Source organism: Micropterus salmoides, unplaced genomic scaffold (genome assembly GCF_014851395.1).
Source record: "Micropterus salmoides isolate LMB-PRFRI ecotype aquatic unplaced genomic scaffold, ASM1485139v1 Ms_hic_scaffold_23, whole genome shotgun sequence".
NCBI lineage: Eukaryota > Metazoa > Chordata > Actinopteri > Centrarchiformes > Centrarchidae > Micropterus > Micropterus salmoides.
This window is the reverse complement of record NW_024041484.1, coordinates 15,517,873-15,536,436: the sequence shown is the minus strand read 5'-3', so window position 1 is coordinate 15,536,436 and position 18,564 is coordinate 15,517,873. Positions and strand designations below refer to the sequence as shown.

The 18,564-nt window shown below is 40.8% G+C and overlaps 1 protein-coding gene across 1 annotated transcript in view; it reads right to left on the bottom strand.

Annotated features, from left to right (window-relative positions):
* The window catches only part of exoc4 (exocyst complex component 4), a 114,297-nt gene that overhangs the window by 13,320 nt on the left and 82,413 nt on the right, over positions 1-18,564 (bottom strand). Inside the window, exons 15-19 of the mRNA XM_038738614.1 lie at positions 17,796-17,951; positions 16,151-16,329; positions 5,466-5,610; positions 2,920-3,098; positions 2,519-2,678 (exon numbers count right to left, since the gene is read on the bottom strand). Of these exons, the coding sequence (XP_038594542.1) occupies positions 2,519-2,678; positions 2,920-3,098; positions 5,466-5,610; positions 16,151-16,329; positions 17,796-17,951 (819 nt within the window). The remainder of the gene's footprint in view (positions 1-2,518; positions 2,679-2,919; positions 3,099-5,465; positions 5,611-16,150; positions 16,330-17,795; positions 17,952-18,564) is intronic.

Sequence of the window (18,564 nt, the reverse complement as noted above, 5' to 3'; positions counted from 1 at the left end):
TGAATTAAATGGTCATTTTTGGATGATTTACACATTCCATACTTGTGATGTGATGAAGCACTACTTGTAGGTTGGCTATATCTACTTCAGGAAGTGACGTTTAACACCTTCTAGCAGCATCCGAAGCGTGTAGCAATTTCACAGCTGCACTGGCTCCAGAATCTGCAAAGCGACCGCCTCACACCTTGACACACTACATGTGCGAGGGCCTGCCCAACGCTGCTTGCAGCTTTAACATTATTTAATTATAATTTTAGGGGCAGGAAAAAACCCTCAGATTGGGTAGGTCCTGACCCCTCCGACACACCGGCGATTTCCTCCTATGCTCAGATTTTATGACCAACTTTTGGTAAGCTTTTTGTTAAGCCACAAGTGCATCTTTTTTATCTTATTCTCATCATCATACTTTTTCACACAGTCCATATAGTCACTTTCCCCTCGCAGGTGTGAGCTACATAGCACACTTTATGAATATTCATGTCCTAAACATAAATTTGGTGATTTCAAAATGTTGATAGATAGATATTACATGCGTGTATGTGACCGTGTGTGTGTGTTTTTGTGTATGTGGGTGCTTGCAAGAGTGTCTTGGAGCCGGAGGCCGGCCAATCCAAAAATCCATGAATGTGTAAACAATGTGCCCTGCAATTCCCAATCAACACCTCCACACCACCCACGCCTCGTAATCAGAGAGAGTGGGAGAAAGAGAGAAAAGACAGAAAAGCCATCACTGGCATTTCTCCATAATCAAAGTTGACAGAGGGCAGAAATAACATGCTAAACAATGGTCCTCCGCATCCAGTACACATCAGGTCATTTCAGTTTTTTTTTTCCTGGAGGGAAACTAGGGTTTGCAATTCGCAGCATATTTTAAATGTCCAAACACACACAGCAAATAGACACCCATCCACTCACAAGATATGACTCGCTCATAAAGATTCGTGAAGAGCCGTGAAAAGCAGCTGATTTCCCCTGTAACACAACATAGCAGACGTGGGTAAACACGTTCTACAATAACAAATATTAAGACTGCGAAGGTTAGAAGAGGTGCGTTACAACAGATGGTTGAGATGCTGCCTTAAAAAAAAATAAAGTAGAAGAAACAAAAAAATGACAAACAATCACTTTGTCTGTTCATTGTTTTCAAAAACTGAATGTCAGCTTTCAGCAGGTCTTTATAGTCAAAACCTTTATCAGGTCATGTAAGCAGGGATGTCACAGCCAAAACTTGCTTTTAGAACAATTTAAAGTTTATTTATTTTTAACATAGCAAGTGTTCTACTTTGTTCGCTTCTTCTACTCAATAATTTTAGTAAGTGAGGAAAAAGAAAAAGCAAGACAAAGAAAGAAATAGAAAGAGCAGTCTTTTCAGTAATATTTGAAAATCAAGCTGATGAAGTTTTTCTCCCAGTACTTGTACCATATTTCATCTTCTTCCTTTTCTTACCTTCCTCAGCCTGTACCTTTCTCGCTTTCATCTCTCACTCTGCTGTATTTTATCTGCTATCCATGCTGTCGTCTCCCAGTCAATTCAATGCCTTTTCCTGTGAACAATGTCTTTTCTATACTTTCTTTCACTTAGTTTTTCAATTTTCCTCCCCCTAAGCCCTCCCTTCTTTCTCCATCTTTTTCCATCACCCTGTCTCTTTCACACTATCTCCTGTCAAGGACACAAGCTTCTGAAAGAGAAAAAAAATTATATGAATACTACTTCTCTTTCTGTCTTCTTCTGTCTTTCTACCCCCCCCCCCCCCCAAAGATATTCGAACGCTGATTTCCCCCATGCCTGTCACGGCTGGATGGCACTGGGCAACAGCAGGTAGACTCACAAAATATAAACGTCTGAATAAGAAATAAACAGCGAGCGTGCGCACACAGACACACGGTGTGGTTGACAATCTGTCTGACCATCTGTCTGCCTTGTGCATTGACATAGTCTGAACTTGAGGACACTGTGCACGTCTGTGTTTGTCTGTGCAGGTGTATAGTACTATTGTACCAGTATATCAACTGATTTAAACTGGAATGCTCATCATCAGCCAGGGAAGTGTTTCTGATTTGATGGGTTCATAATAGAGTTCCATTTTATATTTAGAAATATTTCACTAATTTTCCCCTGCAGGTATCAAAATTACAGTGATTGTAGAACAGATTCCAAAATATGTGAATATTATGAATATGTGTTAATATTACTATTTCTAAGATTATCATCTTGGGTTTCAAGGGAAAGAGTCCTGTGTTATCAGAGGCTGTATCACCATGACAACAGCAAAACTCAAGGGAAAAACCAGCAAGTACCAAATAAAGTATTGGCAAGAAAGTGGCATGACAATTTAGCGACACAGGCTATCAGGACTAAATATATTCTGCCAGCTTCTTAAGTCCAATGTTATAATGGTCCTTTACAAACCCATGAAAACTGATACAAGGAAAAGGTTTCTGGTTGAGATGTATTCCTTGTTTGAACCGAAACAACTGCACTGAGGCTAATCGTGTGAAAACATGAAAAGACTCTTACCTGGCAAAGTCGAGGTCAGCCTCCCTGGACATGGTGATGTTGGTGAGGTTTTGTTGGAGGACAAAGATGTTCCTGCACATCTTCTTGATGCCAGACTCGCTGATCCTCTTAAAGTACTGGGCCCCGTTGATGAGAATACAGGAGATCAGATGACCCAGACCTAGTGAGAGGGTAAGGGAAGAGAAGAAGGAGAAGATGACAAAGATCAGCACAGAGAAGAATCAAAGAATAAAAAAATAAGTAAAGAATAAAGCAATAATATTTTGTCAACATTTTAACCTTGGATTAGATACTTAAGCTCTGTGAATCCAAATGAAAAACATGAACTTTTGCTTTTAGAAAGGTAGGTAAACGGTCCTTCTTGGGCAGCTGCTTATACTTCACCCCAGGTCCTTGCTGACCTTCAAAGATGTACTGGAACTTGTGCTGCTGCAGGGCGGCCCCCATGGCCTCCTCTATGGCTGAGATATCCTTGTTCAGTTTCACCACCAGTGGGTCGTAGTCCATGCTCTCCACATTAGCCACAATGGCATAATTGCCTTGCTTAGTCAGGGGGATCAGGTAATGGAAACAATGCACCCTGAATCGAGACACGGGACGGAAGTGCAGGCAAGGGAAAGAAAAGAGAAAGTGGAAAATTAGATGCTGAAGACTGTTTATATGTTTTTGTTCTCTTTCCCTTTCAGGTCTTGTCATTAAACGTACGCCTGCTGATTTTGCTAAAATGCCCAATAGTGCCCCACAAACTCACAGTTCCCTATTGATGTGTTGAAATCAACTGTGACGTGTGATGAGTTTCAAAACACTACAGGGTACGAGAAGAAAGAGAAATGAAAGCAGTAAAGAGGTAAGTGTGTCTGAGATGTTTTATTCTCTGTCCATAGTTAGAAGGTCAACATTAGTGGGCGCTGAGTGTTCTCATATCTCCGGCCCTGCTAATATGTATACCTACTCTAACACCTATAATTTAAACAGAAATCATACTCATAAGTACTCATAAAATATCCACTTCCTCAACTACCATTACATCACTGCTGGATATAAAAAGGTATAAAAAGACTTAAACATCTAGTAAATTTAAAACCTGCCACCTATTAAAATAATCTTTCACTTCAGGTCTTCACTTGTATTAAAATGCAAAAGATAGGATTTCTGTAAGTTTCCTTCATACTATGGGGTCCCTCGTGTCCAAAAAACAATAGGAAATTGTTGGTGAATCAAAAGCATTTAATTACATTTGTCAGCGAAGCTCATCTTCGTATGTTTACACCTAGAATACTGTATTTTTGATGTTTCAGATTTAATTTTATCTAGATTTTATCTGAGATACTTTAATGAAGACGGTGGTGCAAACACAGATTTGTGCTCTTGGCCAATTGTGGGTTAAGAACCTTGCTCAAGGGTTTTTCCTATTCACTTTTCTCGGCCAGAATTTTCTTGGCTGGTATAATTAATCATTTTTAGAAGCAAAACAATCCTATCTCTGCTTTGTCCATGTTAACATTTTCCGCCCATGGTATAATAAATCTAATATTAGTTTCAGGACTGTAATGGTTAGAGGAGGTGAATTTTAACCTCTCCTTTAACAATGTGCTACTTCTCTCTGTCCTTTTAAACACCTACATCTTAGTCTGAGGTGATTAAGAAGCAGAGAAGGCTCATTTCTGTCTAGACTTAGGAAGTCAATACTCTCATAATGCCATAATCACAGTGGCCTCAGCAGAAAGGTATAAAATGATATGGGTGAATGTCTCATTCCCCTTAAGGCAAAGCCAACAACTACACCGCATTTCTAATGCCTCCGTCCCACTTCCATCTCTCTCTATTCAATCATTACTAGCACTTAGCTACTGTATCTCCCTTCTTTAACCACAACCATCACTTTAACCCCCACACTCATTTCTCGCCCATCTCTTCCCCACCTCCCGTCTTGCTCTCTTCCTCATGGCTTCATTTAGCTGGTACCACTATCAGGGGAAATTCGCTTGATGGGGAGAGTCAATGGAGTGTAGCATATAGCTAGACATCAGCCTCAGGGAGGGTTTTCTACTGAAATCATAAACAATATTGCATAAGCTACACAATAGTCTACAGGGAAAGAGTGGTACATGGAGGGATGGAAAGAAGGGGAGAGGGATGATGGAGGACTATTAGTGGTTGTGGGGGGAGAAAGTATATGGAGTGGTAAATTAACTTGGACACTGACATTCAAAGCACATACTCAAGAAATGGTATAAATTCCTAAACTTGTGCATTTAAGGTAGAAGTATGATATCACTGTTCATTTCTGTCCATATGATTTAACGACATGTTCACTGAGCTTCTGTGATATATAATCTTGATAAATGGGTGTAAATGATTTAAAGCCATACTGTAACAATCTGTGTTTCATTCAGCTAAGAAGTGACACAAATGACTAATATCAATGCACTGATTCAAGAGACATGCTTTAAGATTTAGATGTGGGCTTACATAGGAAACGGTGGGTGCAGTTGTTTTGTTGAACACTGCTACTGTGTGCTGACCTTAAAGCGTTCGGTTGGAAAGATATAATTTCCCTATCAAATAATGTGTGTAACTGTAATCCTAACCGTATAATCTTCCAACACTTATTTAGACTGTTGACTTTTAGGGAAACAAACCATCTCTCTGATATAATTATTTATTTTGACAGGATAATTAGAACTGCATTATAAAAAAAAAAATCTATTTATAGTTTATGACACTGATGCAAACAGTGTTTTAATAAATAAATGCAAAACTCCTGATCATTTATAGTCTTAACATTGACTTTGAATAATTCAAAATGGTTCTGCCGAGAATCTGAGACCATCTGTCACCTTAAGGAGTAACAGGAGCACGGTAAGATGAATGTAACAATACCATATAAAACCCCTGTGTGTGTTTTCTAGTCTGCAATTTCTGTGACTTTCTCTTTTCTGCATACCTGACCTCCAGGTGCAATGCCAGGAGACAGCGGTCTGCAATGTCCTGAAAGCCCCTGGACAGGTCACTCAGGGTCTGAAGAATGTGCTCCCTGTTTCGTTCGCTCTCACCGACCAACTGGCTGTCAGCTGAGCATGGAGACACATCTGGGAGGACAGAATAGATGGGGAGACACATAAAGACACCATTATGACACAGTATTACTGAGCAGAGGAATTGGTAGTGAGTAGACGGACCATCCTTTAACTAGGGGAACTAGGATGACATTTCAGTGTCTGGATCCTGCTGAAGAGTGATTGAGCAAGCTACTGAAAGCCCTACCAGCTACAGAGGTGTTGCTCTATAGTTGACTCTGACCCCCACAAATGTGTCATACCACCTTCTCATCATTACAGGTAATTACTGTGACCTGTCTGTGCCCACGCACACTGTACTGTACTCCAAGGTAAAATGCATGTATGTCATTTCATGAGACCTTCACCATGTTCTTGTACTTTCTTCACGCCACTTGTGCTGAGACAGCAGGAGCAAGTGTCACTGTGCTGCATGTGTATGTGTGTGTGAAAAGAGAGAGGAAGCACGAGAGCATGATGAGTGTATATAAATTCCGCCCGGTGTAGATCAATGGCCATAAATTAGCAAGGGGAGGAAAGGGAGAGAAATTGGCCCCGTCACTCATATGTAAGTCTATTTGGTCAATGAGGCGAGTGTGTGTGTGTGTGTGTGTGTGTGTGTGTGTGTGTGTGTGAAGAGTGACTGTTGAGCAGGCGAATGCAGAGGTCCACGATCGATGTGATGCAGTCAAAGCCAGCTCCCCAGTTACTCTTCCTGCCCTTCCGAAGGTCACACATGCATGAATGCAGACACACACGCGGCTAGGGACAGTGTGGCGGCAAGCCTAAACGAATGCCGAAATAATGCTTCTCTCTTTATGACTTTAATTTTTGACTAATGTTCCCCAAAAAGATAGGTAGGAGGTATTTCACTCCAAAGTTGCTGCTTTAATTATTTATTATTATTTAATTTATTTAACGCTTTACTATAGTAAGCCCAACCATATAGATTTGACCTGACCTAAACATATCTAAAAATAATTTATATTTTTGTACATTTTTTATTTATTTATATAAGTTAGCTTATAAATGCAATGCGATTTTGTAGCTAACTGAGGTTTTGAATGCATCAGAGCTTTCAAGCTGACTGCCAAACACTACATGGGCTGTTATAGTAGTAAACCAGGGGATCCACCGATTTTTAAAACATAAGAGTTAGAGATACTCCAAGACGAGGGCAGAGGCAGAACTGTGTTCAGAAAAAAACTTCCAGAACACCAAGACTGTCTGCTGCCATAAAACATGGATACATTTGCTGGATAAAGAGCAAAAAAGTTCTCTGTCAAAGCAAAGAGGCCAAGTCCATAACAATATGGGACTACAAGAAGACTTCATATTTCATATCTACTGAAGATCCTACACCAAATGTTTGGTTGTATGTCACTTAAAATGTCCTGGCTATAATGACAAACCTGAACTGGTTACTTTCCACATTAACTGAACAGTGCTGTGTATGAGCATTTAACATCATGTGATTAATTCCAACATCTAACTGATCTTACGAAGCCTCCCGGTTGGTCAGACTCGACACCTGAGACAAAGCTGGAGACAACATTACGAAAAAGACATTGATCTACGGACGATATAGAAAGAAATATTGAAATAACTGACATAAGTAAATACTGGGCATTTTACTTAAAAGAGCATTTGCCATGAGCAATGGTCTTAAAGCTTCTAAGGAACATAACTTGTTTACATGAGATTGAGAGCTTCAAGTGTTGCATATTTGTTGATTTTACAAGTAGTGAAGGCCTGTGACATCTGAGGTTTTTGAAGCTTAATTGATCCACTTGATTTATAAGCTGGTACACTTGGTATTTATTAGCTTTCCTGTCACCAAACTGTTCCTGATTTTTCAGTTTGTAAGTAAAACTGAAAGCTTGAAACTGCAACAAGTCTCTGTCCTTCCTGGATTAGAAGGCGTTTACCGAATAACAGTAATGCATAATCCTTCAGATAAATGATAACACAATAATAACTTAAGATCAGCACCTTATTGTACATGTATGTTTACGAAATCTAAATGTTATGAAACTCATTAACTCAAAGTAGTTCTTTGCTGCCTTACATAGTGAGTGCTTGGGTGCACACTTTGTATGTGCTGGTGAATGTTACTTTTAAATGAACCCCTGATAATAATGAGAGGCTATTGGCTTAGGCAAACAGCAGTGAGGTATGTGCCACAACCATCCAATCAACAAAGCAAACACACTCGAGGGTGTGAGGTATTATCAGTTTGACAGCTGCTCTTATGGCCTTGTGTGTCTGACATATAGAGATAAAGGCCGGATATTGTATTTCTTATTAAAGTGTGTATAAAATGTGATGTGTGGGGCTGTTTATGTAGAAGGGCTAAGTGTATGTACTGCATGTATAAACGTACTTGCTAATTAACTGTCTTCTTGAGTAAACCTCTTGATAATGTGTGTGGGAGGACAATGCAGTGCAGAGTCATTTGCAGCAGTTACAGGTAGTTTATATTCTAACAGGGTGCTTCACATCCACGTTCTGCATTGGAGAGCCTGACTCTGGCTGAAATCAACAATCAAACAAATATTCAGTCAGACTTCAGATAAATGTGCTGAAACGTCGACTGTTTGCCAAAAATGTCTGTGAAAACTTTGGTCAGGAAAGTTTTACTTCAGGTTTTTATAACAATTATTGAATAAAATAAGTTCATGGTTTTCCAGTATCAAAACACTTCTCAATCCACAAAGTTGTAAGTAAACCACAAATTATTAGCCTCCTCTTTTTAATCAGTTTCATTGTTACCACAGCTAGAACCACTTCCACTGTGAGGTCTGAGATAATTAGGGGGTAGGGTGGCTAACATTTTAGGCTTCTAATCAGTCTTTATTTTTGTTTATGTGACGATTTCACATGAACCCAGTGTGGGATCAAACAAAGACTGGCTTAACTCAACAGACTTTATGTGTTTGGTTTATTTTTTTAGAAAAAGTCAATCAACCGTCATCAGTGCTATTGTATAATTTCCATATGATACCTAAACTAGTGACTGCCTCTTTCACCATCAGAAAACAGAGAGCCCAGGATTAAATCTTTAGTTCGGCAATATCAATATTAATCCAGCTAAATGAGACACAGGAACAACAAACAAGATTGGTCTTAACAGAAAAAATCCACAGTGATTTCTCAAGGGAGTGGAGCATAATGACATTAATTGACTTCATTTGATTGTATTTAGCAGCTGTTGTTTACTTTCCTTGGTCATCTTCTCAGATCATTAATAAAAGGCAGCATTGAAACATTTTACTGCCACGCAAACTTAAAGACACAGTTACAAAAATATGACCTATACAGCTGAGCAACCTGAATGCTGCATTAAATGATCCGTGACATTATTGATGTCTATTGGTACCAAAGATATGGTAACATAAAGAAGTGTTTTGGTGCAGGCAGAAGTGCGCTGACAGATTATATGGCTATAAAACTGTCCCTGTGTGTTATCCATAAAGTCTTAGTTAAAGCACCTGACAAAAGGTGCATGTATATTTGTGCGGTATACACTATTTTGCCCTCAGTGTGTCTGATTTCTTCTCTTAGCTTGTGGTTGTGTGTTATGTGTGAGAGTGAGAGCATTTCACTTGCTCTGCCTGTGGGAGTGTTTTCCCTCCAAGTGTGTGTGTATGCGCACATGGGCGCGTGTGTGAAAGTGACTCGAAGGCTTCTGTTTCCTCTCATGTGCATTACACTCACTCACTTTGGCAGCAGAAAGGGGAAAAAAGGGCTCGCTGTGGCACACACTGCTGGAGGTCTCTCCAGGGGGTATCCGTGAAACACCCACACATACACACACCCAAAAATCACACACGCAAACGCACACAGAAACACAGATTCCTGCCGCACCCCAGCCTGCACTGCTTTGATGATGTGAGGGAGGCATCGCAGCATGGCGGGCACCATTAGAGTGAGGGACAGACGGGCAAAAGGAGACGACTCATTGGTCCTGACTGACAACTTTCATGCTCCCTTTTTTCTCTTTCTGCCGATTAAATGTGAGGATATGTATGTGTGTGTTGTGTATGTATTTATGCGCTCATGTGTAGACATGCCTGTATGTGTGTGTGTGTGTGTGCGATGTGCTTATCCAATTATTTTCGAATCCCATCTAAGAGAAACGTCTGTTGCTTGCCATCTGCAGAAGATGAGAGTAGTAGACATTAAGGGAGAAGATCAGTGATGGAATTCACATACTTACACACATACAGCAGACGTAGATGCATACACAAACACAGACAGTTCATATTAACACAAACCCAATCTTGCACTCTTTGACCTGTCTGCCATAAAGGGGATAAATTATACATAAAGAAGCAAGAAAACAATATGACTTGACATCTTCCGTGGCACTGAAAAATACAGCTGCTAAACATTTGATACGAATCATGATCTGTTTTGTTTAAACACGCCCTTCCCCTCAACAGAAAAGAGGAATGAAGAGAAAATGGAGAAAGATAAGCAAAGGACAGTATCCTGCAGGGGTGGAGTGATGAATGATTCATAAATGACTGACTGAGTAAGAGAGGAGGCGAGTTGTTAATTATTTTGCTGCCTCTGGTAGAGGATGAACATCTGCACATGGGGATCTGAACGTCTGTCCAGAGAAAGCAAAAGTGAGGGGGAAAGAGAGCGATAAAAATGGAGAATGAGATTTAAAGATTTTGATATCTGAAGCAAGCAAATTGCTCAATGGTGACTTATAATAAGAAAAAATCTAAATATGCTAGTGTTGTAATGTTGGACAGAAACTTGATATGAAACCGGAATGGATGAAACAAAAGATACCATTTTAAATACTGAAAAAACAATACCATCATCTCCCAATGCAACTAGTCCCCCAGGCCTCTGCAGTGAATAAGAATGTGTTTTAGTCAACTTCCCTTGCTAAATGGAGTCAAAAATATACAATCATTGCTAAAGGGAAAAGACCTACATTCACCATAGTCAAGGTTAGAAAAGTGTATTTCATAAGCCCACTGAAGAGTGAAGGAAGTTATTCCCACGACGAGAGCACATGGTTATTGTCCAGAAACCCTGCAGCACAGATTAAAGGCTTGTTTCTATGCACCTAATCATAACCAGGCCTCCTACGTGAACATACACATTTTTACACAAGCATATAAAAGTGTTGTTAAGCAGCAAAAAGTCTGCAAAAAAAAAAAATTCCACTAAGACAGCCCTTCACACCATTCATGATATCCTTTTTGCAAGTTCATGTTCAGTACACATAAATCCAAAAAGGCTGCCAGGGGCAAATATTATTAAAAATGTCTAATATTCATACATATACACACACAGCAGTCAACAAAAAATGGTTGTCATTCTGACATTGCGCCTCAGGCATCTCTGTGTATGTGTGTCAGGTAAATATTGTCAGAGTGGATTAAAAGTCCAGTACTGTGACAGCATGGGTGATAAGACCCTTTCTGCAGCCACCTTTCTCAGCCAATCACCATCAGTGGTCTGTCTGCACGCACATATGCACACAAAGGCTCGCATACTCTTTAGACATCCCAACAATCTGACACAAACAGACATCCATACAGAGATGCAAACACACCTAAATTCAATTAAGAATCAGCAGCATGATAGAGTTAAAGGGGTCCAAAAATTAGCAAGACACCCCCAATAAAGGAGTGGTTCTGCAGGTGGTGACCACAGACCACTTCTCAGTTCCTATGCTTCCTGGCTGATGTTTTGGTCACTTTTGAATGCTGGCGGTGCTTTCACTCTAGTGGTAGCATGAGACGGAGTCTACAACCCACACAAGTGGCTCAGGTAGTGCAGCTCATCCAGGATGGCACATCAATGCGAGCTGTGGCAAGAAGGTTTGCTGTGTCTGTCAGCGTAGTGTCCAGAGCATGGAGGCGCTACCAGGAGACAGGCCAGTACATCAGGAGACGTGGAGGAGGCCGTAGGAGGGCAACAAGCCAGCAGCAGGACCGCTACCTCCGCCTTTGTGCAAGGAGGAGCAGGAGGAGCACTGCCAGAGCCCTGCAGAATGACCTCCAGCAGGCCACAAATGTGCATGTGTCTGCACAAACGGTCAGAAACAGACTCCATGAGGGTAGTATGAGGGCCCGACATCCACAGGTGGGGGTTGTGCTTACAGCCCAACACCGTGCAGGACGTTTGGCATTTGCCAGAGAACACCAAGATTGGCAAATTCGCCACTGACGCCCTGTGCTCTTCACAGATGAAAGCAGGTTCACACTGAGCACATGTGACAGACGTGAAAGACGTGACAGAGTCTGGAGACGCCGTGGACAACGTTCTGCTGCCTGCAACATCCTCCACCGGTTTGGTGGTGGGTCAGTAATGGTGTGGGGTGGCATTTCTTTGGGGGGCCACACAGCCCTCCATGTGCTCGCCAGAGGTAGCCTGACTGTCATTAGGTACCGTGATGAGATCCTCAGACCCCTTGTGAGACCATATGCTGGTGCGGTTGGCCCTGGGTTCCTCCTAATGAAAGACAATGCTAGACCTCATGTGGCTGGAGTGTGTCAGCATTTCCTGCAAGAGGAAAGCATTGATGCTATGGACTGGCCCGCCTGTTCCCCAGACCTGAATCCAATTGAGCACATCTGAGACATCATGTCTCGCTCCATCCACCAACACCACGTTGCACCACAGACTGTCCAGGAGTTGGCGGATGCTTTAGTCCTGGTCTGGGAGGAGATCCCTCAGGAGACCGTCCGCCACCTCATCAGGAGCATGCCCAGGCGTTGTAGGGAGGTCATACAGGCACGTGGAGGCCACAAACACTACTGAGCCTCATTTTGACTTGTTTTAAGGACATTACATCAAAGTTGGATCGGCCTGTAGTGTGGTTTTCCACTTTGATTTTGAGTGTGACTCCAAATCCAGACCTCCATGGGTTGATAAATTTGATTTCCATTGATAATTTTTGTGTGATTTTGTTGTCAGCACATTCAACTATGTAAAGAAAGGAGTATTTAATGAGATTATTTCATTCATTCAGATCTAGGATGTGTTATTTTAGTGTTCCCTTTATTTTTTTGAGCAGTGTATAAAATAGTATTACAGCAGCGCTTAGTGTGAAGAGAAACTGGGTCAGACTGCCAACATGTATTTGCTTTGTATGCATGTGTCTGGGTTGGAGAAACTGCTTGGTTCCACAATTATCATACTAACACCTGGTACAGGAGACACAACTCACTCACGGTTAGCTAGGCCTGCTCCAATGCATTGTTTGCAGTCACGTGTTTTCGATGATGCTTGAAATTCAGAATAATTCAGGAAGTGAAAGGCAGAATGGATGAGATGAAGGAAAGCCTCTAGTGTGCTTGTTAACGTGTGAAATCTGGAACCGCCCAATTCATTATTAAATTAAGGCTAAAAACCTATTTTCAGGTCACAATGACCTTTGAGTCAAACGTGTCACATATTCAGTGTCCAACATACTGTGAAATATGGTCACAATCTAACCTTCTGTTCCTGAGTTATGTTGTTGAATAATGGCCAAAAAGTGTTTTTCCAGGACATTATGAGGTCACAGTAATCTTGACCTTTGACCACCAAAACCTAATCAGTTCACCCTTGAATTCAAGTGGACGTTTGTGCCAAATTTGAAGAAATTCCCGTAAGAGGTTCCTGAGATATCTAATTCACAAGAATGGGATGGACAGACGGACGACTGGAAAACATAATGCCTCCGGCCATGGCTGTTGTTGGCGCAGAGGCATAAAAAAGAAAGGGAGAAAGAAAGAAATACCATGATAGAAAGAAATACTAAGAAAGAAGGAAGCAAGAAAGTAAGAAAGAGGAATGAAAGCAAGAAAAAGCAAAAAGAGGGAGAGGAAAATGAGTTGTTCATACCTGACTGCTTCTGTAATATAAAATCCAATTTGGAGAGGCATAGACGTGAGGCGGGGGGTGGAGGATGAGATAAGGTGGGGTCCTTTTTCCCTGCCGTACCCTTGTCCCATCTTACACAGTGCATGCGTATGTTCACTCACACACACACACACACACACACACACACACACACACACACACACACACACACACACACACACACACACACACACACACACACACACACACACACACACACACACACACAGTCCGTCATCAGCTCGGCAAACACTAAATAATGAACAATACGGAGGCTGTCCCAGCATGATAAGTGACTGCCCTATCCTTCCCATTAGTGCCACCCGCCAGAAATAATGATAATTATGTCACGTCCCTTCCCGTACTTTTATTGAATTCTTATCTATGAATAAACGAAGAAAGCTAGCGTCAGAGGGAGTGGGGAAGGGAAGAGTTTAAAAAGAGATAGTGGCAAAGTCAAGCCCAAATAAGAATATCTGAAAATTCTCTTTTAATTATTTTATGTCTAAAAGAAAAGTCGCGATATGGAACAGCAAAATAGTGCAAGTTCAATGAGCAATCATAAGTCTGAAGCTAGAGAGTTGTGACAATTGCTGATAAGAGTTGAAGCCCTCTTTCTATCCCTCTAGGAAAGGTGCATAATTTACCAGAGCTCTGCCAGAGGACCAAGATACCGCAGTGAACACAGCTAAGTTTCTCCCGAGTCCTGTGACACAATAACTACAGAGGTGAATGAAAGAGCTTGTACAAATAAGTGGCGAAAACATCTACACATATTTTAGAAGCAAACGAGGTGATAACCGCAGATTTTGATGTGTTGAAACTGAATCCAGTGCTGTATAAAGCTTATTAATAACAAATAAAAACAAAACGGATGTCAAATATCTAAATGCTGGGTGAGACAATTGAGCCCTTTTCAAGAGAAACAAGATGTTCAAGAGCATCATCTTGTCAAGAATATTTTACCCATCCAACTCTAGAAATTCAGCTTGATGACTTATTTTTTAAAACATGTTAAATATTGAATGAGATTATTAGAAAGACATAAACAACACGTTAAAGAAACATGACTTTTGAATGAGAACGAAATTAAGTCCGACATCTGTTTACGCTGTATGAATTTGGGAGAGAGCTTTTATGCCGCACATTTATACTCTTGTTTTGATGGAATAAGGACAATACAAAATAAGAGACTGCAAGTTATAGCACAACAACAACCTGACCCCACTGTAAGAGCCATTAATTGGAGTAATAACTTTTAATTGGCATCATATGATGTTAATAAAAATGTGAATATACTTGAAGAACATTCCAAGATGCTACAATCTTTATTCGATTAAACATGTTCTCAAAGTGATATTGATATATCCTATAGCCTATACAAGGCCTACACGATGACTTGTGTTGCATAGAAACACACACACACACACACACACTCATTTTCACGAGTGAATGAAAAGTGATGACTGAGCAGGGAATGTATGAAATACTTTAAGAGTCCTGATTAGGGTAGGCGTTATGCGCGCATATACTCGCTGAGGAAGAGCCAAGGATAATGAGTGTGTGTGTAAAGTGCTCTTTGAAAACTCCAGTGGAGAAGGTAACGAGTGTGTGATAATACACTCAAACAAGAACCTAATGAGGCACAGGTAAGAAGTACTGTAACAAAAGCAGTGTAGCTAAGCAATGAGAAAACTTCATATACCCCTGACTGTGACCCTCCATAAACCATCGAGACAATGTTTATAATCTGAAGTGTACTCTGATCAATAACTGTTTAACGACCTGAGAGACTTGCAGCAGCTTCTCCTGAAAAAATGTCCATGATGTAATATTGCACTATACTGTAATATACCAGTCAGTAGAGGATGTATGGTGTTACAAAGGTTTATCTCGTGGTGCTTCTGGGGTTTAAGCGTTCACTAAACCATCATACTCCTGAAATCTGTTGGATGTCTCCTTTTACACAAGCATATACTCAGTACTTTTCCTGGACTGTAACATTTTCGGCAGCCATGAAAGCCTCTCTGTCTGTGCCGAAGTGGACAAACAAGAAACCGAGGAAAGAAAATGAAAATGATAGTCTAATCTTTGGTGCAATGCAAACAGCAACAGATGTCTGCGTTGGCGTCAAAACTGACTACATATGTCAGTGTTTGTGTCAAAAATATCTATTTTTTGCTTAATTTATTTTCATCAACAGAATAACACCTTTGGAGAAATTCAGTCAGTAGGAACGGGTTGTGGGTAGGTTTGAGAGAATCTAGTTATTTACGGGCTAAGTTTCAGCATACAGTCTGTCAATCACTTATTATCTAGTGAAGTTACAGCTTCTTGTCTGCTATGAGACAGATAAGAGAGCTTCCTTGTGCAAAGAAGTATGAGACTTCAAATATGTCTGTTTTTGCCAAGAGAACCAGGAGAGAAGGAAGATCAGGTGAAGAGGTGATGTGCAATAGCACTTGCTAACACTGTGACAATGACAATATGAAAAATAGCGGGAGTTTTATGGCGTCAGTAGACTTCATCAGAACCACTTGTTGGATGGGTGAACGGCTTTGGGAACCCCACACAAAGTAAGCAGGGTCTGAACTTGTCTCTCAAGGTCATTTTTTTTTGTGTGTGTGTGTGACACTTTTTGTGCAAAACTATAAATGCCTGCTCATTGAACCAAAATGATGCTTTCCTTACTTACTGGAAGCATGAGGAAGGTTGCAGAAGAACGTCTTGAGACGACCGGCAAGCCACTCCATGCTCTCGTGAAGGTTGGCCAGTGCCTTCAGGTCACTGACATCACGCAGAATCTCATTCTGGGGGATTAACTTGTCACCTAGGTTTCCGGTCAGCACCTCCGACTCCTTAGCGAAAGCCGCCCTGAACGACACAGAGAGTGAGAGATATCAGAGTTTTTGTCTTTAGAAGGACAAACTGTTAAAGAAAAACATAATGTGACTCAACCTGAAAACAGCCTTTATCAAAAATGAATGCAATTTGAATGCAATCAAAAAAGTGCTAAGACAAATATATGTTTGACAACTGAGAGGCACAGTTAAGAGAAACCCTGTAATCAGTCCACAGTTTTAAGTTATTTGAAGGAAATTACCAGTTATTGGTTTACTGGTCGGACCCAAAATGTCTGGTCTGCAGAGGGAGTGAGTGGCTTACACAAACGCTCTAATAGTAGCCAATTTTCAAATGTTAAAACATAATGGATTGCTGAATGGAATGGAAGTGCAAATCTATGTGTTTATTTATAAAGTGTGTTTATACAGTGTGTTTATTTCAAGAAAGTCAAATTTTCTAATAATGAAGAAATAATGCTTACCGGCGCAATGATGTGGGAGTGAATTAGGGCAGTGACCTTTACAGTGATGCACAAATGTCCAAACACAGTAAAGAGAAACAAGACAATCAAAGGGATAAAGGGTAGATAACCAGATAGACATGGGAGGGAGTTGATAGTAGCTAAATAGGATATTTAGAAATGGAAGATAAACAGGAGGCAGAGATGTGTAGCGTGGAAAAACAAAGAGATCAAAACCTCCTTTTCACTATATATACAAGCACGAGAAAGACAGGGAGAGAGTGGGCAAGATCCGGGTGCCCACAAGATCGAGATCCTTTGAACAAGGGTAAAAGAAACCACCAGACACGCAAACACATATTCTCTCACTCACGCATAAGCATGTATAGCGTATTAATGAGCCTTTATTAAAGCACTGGGTTGCCAATCATGCAGAAGCTAATCCCCCTTTCATAATGATGAAAACGTCTACAGCTCGAAAAATCAAACAGCCTTATGGTCTCCCTCTTGCTATCTCTGAGCTCTCACTCTGTGTGTGTGTGTGTGTGTGTGAGAGACGGAGGGAGCGTGTGCACAACAGATTGACTTTCTTTGGCCACATAACCAATTTATTTATTTACTTTACTATTCTGCTCCGATGAGCTCCAGTGTTCCCTGAAGAGTGCGCACATTCAAAGGCAATTTCGATAAGACTGACCCCCCCCACCCTGCCTCCGTCTGCTCTCCTTATATTTTCCTATTTTGTTCTTCCCACTTCCTTTAGACAGAGGGGTGTTTAAAAGAGCAATCATGACTTATTTTATGGGTGCATCTTAGTCAACAACAGAGGGTTCAACATTAGGTGAATAAAGGAGCAAAGACAGAGGGAGGGATTACATGTGTGATTGCTCAAGTGTGGTTTTGTGTGTCTGCTTCTGTTTGCTTGTGTGTGTATGGTGTCCACGAGTATGTATATATGTTACCCTTCTTGTTGTTTGGACATACAGTATGTAGATTTATATAAACTAGTACAGTGTGTGTGTATTTGTGTGCGTACCGGGTAAAGTCCTCCTCATCCTCTCTCTTTTGTCGGGTCTGTCTGGGTTGGGCCATATTTGCCCAGTTAGGGAGTGACTGAAGCAGGCGACTGATGTCTTCGTCTTTAGACCAGGAAGCACTGATGGTGAGCTTCTCCTCACACTGGACAATACCCCTGAGGACACACAGAAACACACACAGTGAAATGTAGAAAAACTCAGGCGAGTTATAAAACATGTTGTTGCTCAGACAAAAATACTAACAAAGACATTAGCGGGAGACTAGTTTCAGCTGCCTGAATTTTAGTTATGAACGCTAAAATGTTAGTGAGACGTTAACGTCTTGCATGTAGCATGTTTAGCATTACCAAAATGCTACACGCTATTACAATATATAAACTGAAGGGAATTCATTCTTTAGTTCTAGAGGTATTTGGTCATAAACTGAGGCGAAAAAATGGTTATTCTGACCCCTGGTGGCATTAAATGCAAAGATAATTGGATTAACCCTCTATAGACCAAGAATGTCTGAACAAAATTTGCAATTGATCCAAAGGTTGTTAGATATTGTAAACAGACTAGCACTACCCTGGAGCAACACAGTAAGTGAAGCTAAAAATGAGTAAACTGTATAACACTAATAGTCATACAAAGCAACTAGAACCATTAAAAGTCAAACATGTAGTTCATGAGTATTTTTACTGATATATAAAATAATGTTACACCAGTGCTTGGTGTGAAGACAAACTGGGGCAGACTGCCAACATGTATTTGCTTTGTATGCATGTC